Source organism: Solea senegalensis, linkage group LG3 (assembly GCF_019176455.1).
Source record: "Solea senegalensis isolate Sse05_10M linkage group LG3, IFAPA_SoseM_1, whole genome shotgun sequence".
NCBI lineage: Eukaryota > Metazoa > Chordata > Actinopteri > Pleuronectiformes > Soleidae > Solea > Solea senegalensis.
In genome coordinates, this window is record NC_058023.1 from 4,097,696 (window position 1) to 4,109,418 (window position 11,723).

General features: G+C 45.8%; 2 protein-coding genes across 3 annotated transcripts; one reads left to right on the forward strand and one right to left on the reverse strand.

Moving 5' to 3' along the window:
* Positions 1-606: 606 nt before the first annotated feature.
* On the reverse strand, positions 607-2,210 carry anapc10 (anaphase promoting complex subunit 10). The gene is made up of 6 exons (XM_044020691.1): positions 1,919-2,210; positions 1,730-1,845; positions 1,563-1,653; positions 1,334-1,454; positions 1,198-1,251; positions 607-939 (listed from the first exon to the last, which is right to left on the reverse strand). The coding sequence occupies exons 2-6, from the start codon at positions 1,842-1,844 to the stop codon at positions 760-762; spliced, it is 561 nt and encodes a 186-aa protein (XP_043876626.1). The 5' UTR covers position 1,845; positions 1,919-2,210; the 3' UTR covers positions 607-759.
* A 667-nt stretch (positions 2,211-2,877) lies between these two features.
* On the forward strand, positions 2,878-9,881 carry abce1 (ATP-binding cassette, sub-family E (OABP), member 1). 2 transcript variants are annotated; one of them, XM_044020650.1, is made up of 19 exons: positions 2,878-2,944; positions 4,686-4,826; positions 4,933-5,018; positions 5,107-5,204; positions 5,709-5,826; positions 5,936-6,073; positions 6,512-6,581; positions 7,040-7,136; positions 7,385-7,474; positions 7,574-7,695; positions 7,785-7,909; positions 7,992-8,088; positions 8,170-8,229; positions 8,423-8,481; positions 8,575-8,685; positions 8,792-8,934; positions 9,017-9,139; positions 9,228-9,339; positions 9,415-9,881. In XM_044020650.1, exons 2-19 carry the CDS (start codon positions 4,724-4,726, stop codon positions 9,460-9,462), a joined length of 1,800 nt encoding a protein of 599 aa, XP_043876585.1. In that variant the 5' UTR covers positions 2,878-2,944; positions 4,686-4,723; the 3' UTR covers positions 9,463-9,881. The 2 variants fall into 2 exon arrangements, with proteins under 2 accessions (XP_043876585.1, XP_043876584.1); XM_044020649.1 differs by having other exon boundaries at positions 2,893-3,013.
* Positions 9,882-11,723: the final 1,842 nt, after the last annotated feature.

The window sequence follows — 11,723 nt, forward strand, 5'->3', positions numbered from 1 at the left end:
ACTCTAATTTCCCAGTTTGGGATTAATAAAGCACATCTATTTTATTGTATGGGATTTTTAGCTGATTGCTACAGCTGACTGTGCTGTGAGTGGCCCCTGGGCCAAAAGCATACCTGTGAAACAGAGGATTCACTTGCAGGGAAACATGGCTTCTCCAAAGTTGCTGCTGAAAGTTCAGGCACTGGCCCTGGATGACGTCTTTAGCTTAGCCAATGCTACATGGAGGAGCCCTGGAATAAACTTTCTTTTTATTTATTTATTTTTTTTTTAAACGTAGAAAACAAAACATTTTATTGTGAAATCACATAAATGGTTTTCAGGGTCAGTGAACGCATCGTCGAGGACTCTTCGAGAACAGAGTTCATACAAGCATGACACGTTTTTCACAGTCGTGTTAATGTTTACAGACAGACAACTTTAGTCTGGGCCCATTTCATTCATTAAAAAACATACTTATTTAAAGCTCACGTAGGGAGGTTCATGCACTGATTAAGAGTGAGATGAAGACAGAAAACTTGTGAAGGGACACAGAGTGAAAAATCATTGCCAGAGCACAATAAAAAGTGACAGGAGTGAGTCCATGTGACAGGAAGTAGATATTCAATATAAAAATATGAAACGTGTTCTTTAATAATAAAGACATATGACAAAACTTGATCATGTGATCGATCGTAAGCGTAACAGTCCGCCATTTATTTTCTCTTCTCTGGACGTTTTAAAAAAACCACCCCGATGCAGCAGGTCACGGGACAGTCCAGGTCACCTGATGGTACGGTACATCATGAAGTCGACCGTGGTGCATCGTGGGAACTTTCCGATGGAGCTCTCCTCCACCGGCGTGTAGACTTTGATCTGCCGCATGTGAGTGTCTCTGCCATTCTGATGGTTCGCCAACACGGCGATCTGGATCATGAAGGTGCTGATTGGCTCGTTGGTCCGCTGACACACACACACACACACATTTAAACAAACAGAAGGTTAAAATCAAAAATCTGTGATTAACCAACACAAACAACAAGAAATAGCCTGTCAGGTTTCCATGGAAACCTGCTTGTAAACCACATACAACTATGTTGTCAATTGTTGTTTGTTTATGTGACAAAAATCACCAAAATAAAGCCAAACGTTCTCGGTTTGTGCCCCTGAACGCGTCATCATCTGCTTGTTTACAGTCTGATCATGTGATGGGTTCAATACCTGGTTGATCAAAGAGATGTGGATCCAGCCGCTGGGCTCCACCATCTCCAGCTGCTGCAGAGACCAAGACAAAAAGACAGTTAAGAGTTTGAATATGCACAGAGTTGTTGTTTTTCCTCATTGTTGTCGTAGTTACCCTGACTTCCTGCAGGTTATGGAAGTTGTTGCCCACTCTGACAGAGATCTTACTGGGTGTGTAGCTCTCATCGGATTTATAGTCTGCATAAATACACAACATCTTCACAGTCGTCCTCCTCCTGCATGACAACACAGAGACTTACAAAACAGCAGGACGCAGTAAAGAAACAGTAATACACATTTCCATTCACACCACTAGGCCACACCCCCCTTGACTGCCAAGTTACCTGAATTGTATGTTGACCAGGTGAGGCTGAGATCCATCAGACTGCCAGTAGGTCTCCAGGTTGTCGTCCCTCAGCTGATCCACTCCAAAGCCTGGACATAAGTGGACACTTATGTCCAAACACACTCTCTAACAAACACACACAAAAAACAAAAACAAAACACTAACCGGGTTTACAGGAAGACAGGGACCACACCGCCTGGGAGCCAATCTCCCGGACCGTCCCAGTCCGCTCCAGCTGTTTGGGGTCTGCTCCAGGTGGTGTCTTGCTCGGAGTGGCCATGCTGCAAATCCAAAGACGAGAACTTTACAAATCTTCTTTATCTTTAGTAATTATTTGGAATCACTTTATCTCACCTTGACACTGCCTTTTCGGGCTGGGAACTGAAAGTTTATAAACCACTCGCTCTCCTGCACCAAAGTCCATGAAAAGAATCTGCGTTTTTAGTTGGCAGGGAAACAGGAGTTGATGGTCTCCTGTTGCATCATTTGCATTCATAAAACCATTCTTACAAGTGCAGAGGCTGCACAGGACAAGAAGATAACTTGACAGATTGTGTAACCAACCATCAACAACCGTGTGCTGTGACATAAAATCGATGGTTTTCTCTATGGGCGTTGGTGCAGGAGAGCAAGAGAGTTTCAAGAATGAAAAAAAGCTGTCTAATGGTGAGAGAAAGTGGTTAAAATATTCTTAAAATATCATAGACAAAGTTGGGAATGGTGATTCAGCAATTTCAAATAATGCTTGTTAGCTCATTCTCTATGGTCACAATCCCATCCTGCACTTTCAGTAGGTACATTCTCACTAACATATAAAAACAAAAGGTATAATAGGCACAAATCAAAGACAACCATAAAAAGTTAATTACGGTGTTAAGACACACACAGACAACCACAAACAGCGAGATAACTCGGCATTCCCGACTGCATCTTCTGAGTGAATGCACATGTTCTGTATTATTACGGTAAATACAGGTTCCAGGTTGGACTGGAAAGACGAATAAATCACTAGGAGCGTATGTTGGCGAGCTTGAAGTCACTCACGATTGTGTGTGGAGCGGTGGCTAGCTGCGAAGAGCTAACGTACCTCCAACGCCGTTCAAACGCAGTTGTTGTTGGGTTTTTTTTTTTACAAATATGGAGCCAGGAAAAGTCAGTGAAACTGTGGACAGTTATCAGACGCGAAACGGGTTCACACAGACCGAGTTTAATCCCATTTCGTTTCACTTGTGTTCACCCGCTACCACCGGGTGGGTGGGTCGCTTTTTTTAATGCGTCACAGCAGTGACGTCGCAGGATGTGTACGTCGCCCTCCCGCCATCTTTGTGCCGGCTTTCCAAGAGACGAACACGTTGCCCGAAAAAGAAGTTTCTCCCTCTGGTTAGTTGGGAATAAAACGTCCCTTCTCTGTTGTTTTCCACGCCGCGGGAAGACCGGAGCCGGAGAGCGGTGAGTCCACAACCCGACGACGGGGAGGCTGTCGCTCTTTCGGTTCTCGCGTCACCGCATTTTTAACTGAGGAGCTGTCAAAGTGTGGGGCCTCCGCGGCTGATGTCGGTTAGTGTGAAGCTAACGGTTGGCTAAGTGTTAGCTCTCAGTGAGCACCGTCCTCATCTTGAATCTACTGGCTCATTCAAGCCCCAGAGTAGCTGTTGAAACAATTGACAGAGATCCCGAAGTCACGTAGAGAAGTTAATGTGCTGTTTGACCGCGAAGTGTGGCCTTTAACACAGCGGCTGTTAGCTAAGGAGGAGTCTAGGGAAGATTGCGATCTATGTGGTGACAACGTATTCCGTTCACTTATGGTCCAAATTAAGCTATTTCTGTCACTTTGACAGACGAGTATATACATTAAATAAAAGAAGTTGTGTCTTCTCACGGGCGTCAGTGAATGATTTCAGCTAATGAATGAGCGGGTTATTTTGGGGTTATCTCAGTCCATGTTGGGTGGTGTTCGCCACCGCCTGTAACGTCACGTTTTCTTCCCAGCAGGACATGTAGAGAATCAGACACTGATCTCAGTCAGTTTCCATGGTTACTGTGGTGATGATTGATCAGCACCTGAACGGCGATGGGCTTTACGTCTGATCCTGAGTCATCAGGCGTCACTCCTGCTGACCAGAGATAAATAACTTGCTGTCAGCTACATTTGCTGCACTTCTTCGTCTTTTACTTTTCCAGCATATCACACCCCTCATGATGTAATGCTGCCCCCCACAGATTCACTCCAGGGTTACACATTGTCACTTTTGGCCAGAGTAAGTTTGAAAGTGTGCAGAGATCCAATTTAAGTGTCGTCATCCGCTCAAGTTCTACGCAGACATACGTGCAGACGTGTGCACGGACTACGCATATGCCGTGTAGCACAACACTCAGCTCTTGTGGGGTGTTTTCTTTTTAAGAAAACAAAGATCACAGAGGATGTGGATGCCCCAAGATGACTCAAATGTCTGCAAAAAAAACATTGGGACAGAAAGACTCAACAAGCCCCTCAGATTTATTTGTTTTGTCCGAGTCCAACAAAAACCAGACACACTTGTGAGTAAGCTGTAATATACAGTGACTGTCACGCCATGGTTCTAACCTTTATTTAGGGTTTACGACAAATGTCAAACTTTAACTTGTACTACTACTTTAATTACTTACACGAGGAAGTAACTACAAGCCCCATGAACACACACACATTTTGAGTTATTGTGGAGCAAACATTAACATTGGTTCTAAACAGTAACACTAGGTCAATCACTTACCAGTTTCTACTCATTACTATCGCTTATTTTTTATATTAGTTATTAAATGTTTATACCATATTTTTTCACTAAAAGGACTTGAAGTTACCATGTCAATTGATGTGACCGAATCTGACCCAAGCCCGACAATTATTTCTGGGTGTTCCACCCCCAAATTTGAATTGGTCGTCAATGCTCTAGTGTTGTAATTGACCTGTAAGCAGCTGCATTTGCTGCAGTTTCTGTCGTTGAGGCCCGAACACAGAAACCTGCTGACCTACAGCTCAGGCATGGGGATAAATGGCGGCTCCATTGTTACAACTGCGTGTGTGTGCTCATCAGTGAATGTGTTGCTTCAGCAGAGTTAAGTATGTGCGTCTCTTGCCTCTCAGCTCCTCAGGTGCTAACGTCTGCCACCTAGCCCTCCATCATGGCGGATAAAAACACCAGGATCGCCATCGTCAACCATGACAAATGCAAACCTAAGAAATGTCGCCAGGAGTGTAAGAAGAGCTGCCCCGTGGTCCGTATGGGTGAGTGACAAAAACCGACGCATACACAGACGACAGGAACAGTCACTGCTGCCTCGGACCCGGACTTATCCCTTTAACGTGTTGAAATATGTGTGTGTTTCTGCAGGTAAGCTGTGTATCGAGGTGACGCCACAGAGTAAGATCGTGTGGATTTCGGAGTCTCTGTGTATCGGCTGTGGAATTTGCATCAAGGTAAAATAAGGAGGAGCTTCTTTTGTTGGGGTTTTGCTTGGACCTACTCTCTTGTTGTCGTTGTAACGCTGTGGTTTTGTCATCGCAGAAATGTCCGTTTGGAGCGCTGTCGATCGTCAACCTGCCCAGTAACCTGGAGAAGGAAACCACACACAGATACTGTGCCAACTCCTTCAAACTGCACCGGTATGCTCCGATCGATCGCGCGACCGATGACCGATCGCTTCCTGTGAATTTGTGACGGCTAGGGCTGGGCAATAGATCGATACTTTAGCTATATCCTGACATGAGACGAGATATGGTGTTGTATTGCAAGGCTGTTGCGTTGTCATTGCAATACAATTCTTTGATTTTAAGTCTAATTATTTGTTTCTTCGCAGAATCTGACCACATTTATAGTCAATTTAATTGTCTAACATGCGTAAATATCCTTAATTTCACATCAGAAAGCCTAAGAAAGCAGGAAAGCAGGTTGACACCTCTGCACAAGGAAATGCTCATGCAGTCCTCAGGGGGCCATTTCCTCACTGATTGATTCATGTTGGCGTGTGAATGAATCTGTAGTCAGGGCTGTAATGGTTAACTAAATCACCAACTAGTTAGGTTTGATTGATTTTAATAATTAAAACAAGCTCCCTTAAATTATTAGCTTCTTAAATGTGAATATTTTCTGTGTGTGTACGTGTACAGGCTGCCTATCCCCAGGCCTGGTGAGGTGCTGGGGCTTGTGGGGACCAACGGTATCGGGAAGTCCACGGCTCTGAAGATCCTGGCGGGAAAACAGAAGCCCAACCTGGGGAAGTACGATGTGAGTGTTCATGGAAATCCCGAGAAAACGGAGGGGAAAACCAGTCCAAATTAGGGGAAAACTCCTGCATCGTTCCGCTTTAACACTTCTGGCCACTTCCTTTCACCAGAATCCTCCAGACTGGCAGGAGATCCTGACGTACTTCCGAGGATCCGAGCTGCAGAACTACTTCACCAAAATCCTGGAGGACGACCTGCGGGCCATCGTCAAGCCGCAGTACGTGGACCAGATTCCAAAGACCGTAAAGGTAAAGGATCGTCTGTCGCCAGCGTGGATTGTTTTGGCGCTTTTCCACTGCTCAGGACAATTTCTAAAATCTCTATATTTACCAAAGGTGTATTTATTTGTTTAGCCGTAATTGAGTTCAGTGACTGTGTCAGAAGGAGTCTGCTCAAGTGAAGTACTGAACGATTCTGTGAACAAATCTTTAATTAACTGGTTCTAATGATTCAGTTACACGGAAAACACGTGCGTATGAAACCACATCACGCCACTTTCACGCAGCCTTGCTATGACGGCTCCGCCCTCGTTGAAGACGTACTATAGTAACGGAAAACCATACCAAACCGCATAGATTCGAGCTGTGCCGTGCCATTGCGAGGCGTGCTGGAACTGGGTCGTGGAAAAGCGCAATGTGACACTGTGAGCTGAGGGGTTGGTTGTAATTCTTGACCTCTGCCTGCAGGGGTCAGTAGGGGCCATCCTCACCAGGAAAGACGACACAGACTCACAGACGCTTGTTTGCGAACAGCTGGGTAACTCTCTCACACACACACACACACACACACACACACACACACACACACACACACACACACAAACACACACCTGAGTGCAGTTTATTGATGACTTGCCAACAAATTGTGATCATGATTCTTGCTGAGTATTTAGAGGTTCTTTTATCAGCTGTTAAAATAATCTCTAAACACGACCTCAATAAATTGACAGTGAAATGCAGCTGCACACAGTGAGCAGCAGGTGGCGTCTTTTAAACAGCATGAATCACTGGTCACGGGAATGATCACATAATATTATATAATATAGTGTCAGCAAAATAACTTGTATTTTTTGGAATAATACATATATATATATGTGTGTATATCTTTTTTGTGTTTTGTCTTTAAAATTGGACGTTATCGTTGATATTTTTTTGTTTTCCTATATTTGTTGTTTTTTTTAAAAAAAAAACAACTTTTTTTTTTGTCGTGGTCAGACCTGAGTCACCTGCGGGAGAGGAACGTGGAGGATCTGTCCGGTGGTGAGCTGCAGAGGTTCGCCTGCGCCGTCGTCTGCATCCAGAGAGCCGACATGTGAGGAAACACACACACACACACACACACTTCATTAAAATCAGGTCACATGACTCGGCAGTAGATGGATGTGTTAATCTGCAGTGACGCAAACACAACACAAGTTTATCTTTTGGATGAATCCATTAAGTTGTCAACATATTCACAGAAACACCGCACTGATGATTTATCCGAGCGAACAAATACATTTCTTCTACTTCATTGTGTTTTTATCAATATTGATGTTAACACACTCTGTGTGTGCGCAGCTTCATGTTTGATGAACCGTCCAGTTACCTGGACGTGAAGCAGCGACTGAAGGCGGCCATCACCATCCGCTCCCTCATCACGCCAGACAGGTAACAATGTCCGCCGCCATCTACGACAAACAAGCAAACGAAAACAAAAGAAACAATCGTGTGTTTACGTGATGATAACTGTGTGTGTGTGTGTGTCAGGTACATCATCGTGGTGGAACACGACCTCAGCGTCCTGGATTACCTGTCTGACTTCATCTGCTGCCTGTACGGCGTGCCCAGCGCCTACGGCGTGGTCACCATGCCCTTCAGCGTCCGAGAGGGTGAGCGCTTAGCACATGCTAACATCGTGGTTGCTGAGTCAACTGTTGTTTTCCTGTTTTCCAATTAAGTGACGTTCCCGTCTTCTCAGGTATCAACATCTTCCTGGACGGTTACGTTCCCACGGAAAACCTCAGGTTTCGCGAGACGTCGTTGGTTTTCAAGGTGGCGGAGACGGCGAACGAGGAGGAGGTGAAGAGACTGAGACACTACCAGGTGAGCGCCGTCCTTGTCCTCTCCTCGTCCCCCACCTGCGCTCTCCTCTTCCCCAGTAACCGTCTTTGTTTTCTCCTTTCAGTATCCAGAAATGGCGAAGACGTTGGGCGATTTCACGTTGGAGATCAAGGGAGGAGAGTTCACAGACTCTGAGATCATGGTGATGTTAGGAGAGAACGGTACGTTAAGTTTGACCACACACACACCTCCTGCCCTGTCCTGCACAGTTGTGTGATGATATCCTGTGTGTGCGTCCGCAGGGACAGGAAAGACGACCTTCATCCGGATGTTGGCGGGAGGATTAAAACCCGACGGAGGAGGTGAGCGGCGGACTTCATCGTATGTCGGTGGCGATCTGTAAAAATCTGCTTCCTGATAAGCGGCTCCGCCCACTGCGAACGTGTCACAGGCTATTTACTACGTAACAAAACAGAATTTGAGGGAATTAGTCCTGGAAAGTCTTTGCTAACACAACCCTTGTGTAAAAAGTACCAACTCTTAACTGTGTTCCAGGTGATATTCCAATCCTGAACGTCAGCTACAAACCGCAGACCATCAGCCCCAAGTTTAAGGTGAGTCATCACAAAAGGACAATTCTGATGTTTTTCAACGTGAACTTGACATTTAGCGATCTTGATCAATAACCTATGACCAATTGAATGTAGGGCAGCGTCAGAGCTCTGCTGCACGAGAAGATCAGGGACGCCTACACTCACCCACAGTTCATCACCGACGTCATGAAGCCCATGCAGATCGAGAGCATTATCGACCAGGATGTAAGCGCTTCACGTGTGGCCGTACCTGAAGGCAGAAGGAGATACATTTTATTGTTATTGTAAATGTTTCGTCCTATCTGACATGACTTTTATTTTGAAAACTCAGGTTCAGAACCTGTCTGGTGGTGAGCTGCAGCGAGTCGCCCTCACCCTGTGTTTGGGCAAACCGGCAGACGTCTACCTGATTGACGAGCCGTCGGCGTACCTGGACTCTGAGCAGAGGTTGATGGCCGCCAGGGTCATCAAAAGGTCAGATGAAACCATTTTTCTTTTTCTTGTAGCATATGAAGACATCGTGTTTCTGACACTAAAACGCCTTTGCTCTGTACAGGTACATCCTCCACGCCAAAAAGACGGCATTCGTGGTGGAGCACGACTTCATCATGGCGACCTACCTGGCCGACAGAGTCATCGTGTTTGACGGGATTCCCTCCAAGATGACGGCTGCCAACACGTAAGAAGCCGCCGCAAATTTGTTTGACGCTTAAAGAGTGGTCAGGTGTCGAGGTGACGAGTGGTGTGACCGGGTCTTTGTCCGACAGGCCGCAGGGACTCTTGGCGGGAATGAACCGCTTCCTGTCACTGCTGGAGATCACGTTCAGACGAGACCCCAACAACTTCAGACCGAGAATCAACAAACACAACTCCATCAAGGTGCGTTTGTCGGAGCCCCGCCCCCTCCATCACAAAAAATATACTCCCTCTGACCTTTGCTCTTTGTTCCTGCAGGACACGGAACAGAAGAAGAGCGGCAACTATTTCTTCCTGGACGATTAAATCGTCTTCCTGTGCGACCAACTGTGACTTCCTGTGACGCTGCGTCCAACAAACGTGTTTAAAAAAACAAAACAACATCAAACAAACATTGTGTATGAAATCATGAGTCAGTAACATGGTAGAACATGACTCAGCATATTTTAACTCTCCTGACAACAATAAAGTTCTGACTCCGTGTTTTTCTGTCCGTGTCTGGTGGTGTGTTCAGGGACTTTAAGTGAAAAGTATTGTTTACTAGAAATAAACATAGTAAATGTAAGAAAACACAAATACTTACTCAACATGCAAGCTAACTGCTGGATCCAGTGATTTGCTGATGGCAACTGTCCCAACTATGACGCAGTTTTGTGTGTTAATGACAATGTGATTTCACATGAAAATGTTTCTGAACTCATGAATAAAGGCAATAGCAAACATTACATTAGCATTATAGCAAACAGTTTGATTTCCAGTTTTTCCCGACTTTGTGTCAAAATGCTCGTACACTTAGCTGACTTAGTACGAAGACATCCAGTTCATTTGTCTTGTATGAAATCTTTCTTTAAAAACCAGAAACCAAGCTAAGTTAATTATACTTAAAGGACACAGCTGTGCCGGAAACGAAGCTAATATTACTGTGTAAAATGTAGACTTTCAGTTCTTTTCACGGCTACAGTAGAAAACAAGCTAACATTGGCATGGAAACTAAGCTTTCTACTACTTCGAGGATGTTTTCATTTCTATAAATATATATATGTTTAAATTATGAAAACAGTGGAAACTTCTTTTAGTTTTAACTATCGGCAGCTACAGGAACCATGTGATCACGGTGAGGCTGACCTGTCCATCAGCTGACTGTCAAACGCTGCCCTCTGGTGGCGTCTGTAGGTGAGGCAGCTAGTGATAAGTGATTATTCCTCACTTTATCTCTAGTGCGTTAAGATAAAAGTCCTCTCAGGTCTCCATGGCAACTGTGGCATAAAGACAAGTCAATGATTGACATGGACTTTAGGGTCTTTCTCTCTCACACACACAGTAGTGTGTAATAAAGGAGAGAGAGAGTGTATGTGTGTGTGGTAGCGCGAGGCAGAACCGGCATAGACTTTGTCCTGCGGGAAGTTGCAGAAGCTCCGAACAACATCACAAGGTGACGAGTACCTGCTTCACGCAGACGGTGAGTAGAAGACGTGTGCGTTTCATTGTGTTGTGAGTGTGAGTGTGTGTCTGTGTCTGTGTGTGTGTCGTCTCAGTGACGTCTCTGAGGAGCCTCAGGTGCGTTCGGGCGTCGCCTCAGTGTCAGGATTTTAAACTTCTCCGACAGGTTCGCCATGACGTCATCTCCACCACCAGTGACAACATCGGTGAGGTTATCAGTGGCTTCGTTAGAGCTGCAGGCCGAGTTTCTACGAGGTGAGACACGCGCGCGTCCTCAGAAGACGCCTCCACCGTCCCACTTGTCCGTCTCATTCTCTTTTTATTTCCCAGAGCGTCAGAACAAGTTCGCATCTCTCTGTGACTCGGATGACTCCAGTGTCTTCTCTGCCACACCCCCTTCCTCTCCTAACCCCTCCCCCGTCAGCTCCTCGTCCTCCTCGCCTTGCTACGACAGGAGACAAAGTGAGCGTATAGCTCCCTCTGCTGGAGAGAGCGAGCAGATCGCAGACGTAACAGACACACAAAGAAACACTCGGAGACTGTCCCACAATGACGTCTTTATTCTAAATATTCACAGCTCTGTCCCTGTCCAGCCCGGAGCTCCTCTCAGAGCTGAAGGAGTCCAGGACACGCACCCTCCGACATGTCCCCGCCCACACCGGACTCACCACTGTCTTCTCTGGACGAGGAGGGCCAGGCCGACAGGTGAGCGGAGACGCGTCCGAAATTAAGACATATGAGAGGCGGGGCCAGTCCATGACATAATCTCACACATTCTTCTGCTCCTCCTCCTCCAGACCTATGGCCCCACCCACTCAACTCGACCGGCCAATCGGAGGACATTGCACTGACTTTGTCAGCCCTCAAGAACCTTCATCAACTAACTCTGTTTTCAGTCATTGTCTCACATTAAACGTTATTATCTTAACTAAGCCCCGCCTTTTTCCTAAATTATTGTTATTATTGATTGGAAACTCAGGTTTCTCTCCCAAAGGATGTTGAATTTATCAAAAGTTTGGGGAAATACGGCCCCGCACATGTATGGTCTCTCCCCAACGTAAACAAGTTGGTGAAGCGCTGCCTGAGAGTGGTCGCAGTTGTGCAGTTTGCGACTTTGCTTTCACACT

Coding starts and splice junctions, on each gene's coding strand:
- abce1 (XM_044020650.1), top strand. CDS start 4,724: ATGGCGGATAAAAACACCAGGATCGCCATCGTCAACCATGACAAATGC. Junction 4,827..4,932: donor CTGCCCCGTGGTCCGTATGG/GTGAGTGACAAA, acceptor GTGTTTCTGCAG/GTAAGCTGTGTATCGAGGTG. Junction 7,475..7,573: donor TCCCTCATCACGCCAGACAG/GTAACAATGTCC, acceptor TGTGTGTGTCAG/GTACATCATCGTGGTGGAAC.
- anapc10 (XM_044020691.1), bottom strand. CDS start 1,844: ATGGCCACTCCGAGCAAGACACCACCTGGAGCAGACCCCAAACAGCTG. Junction 1,654..1,729: donor CCTGTCTTCCTGTAAACCCG/GTTAGTGTTTTG, acceptor ACTTATGTCCAG/GCTTTGGAGTGGATCAGCTG. Junction 940..1,197: donor ACATCTCTTTGATCAACCAG/GTATTGAACCCA, acceptor TGTGTGTGTCAG/CGGACCAACGAGCCAATCAG.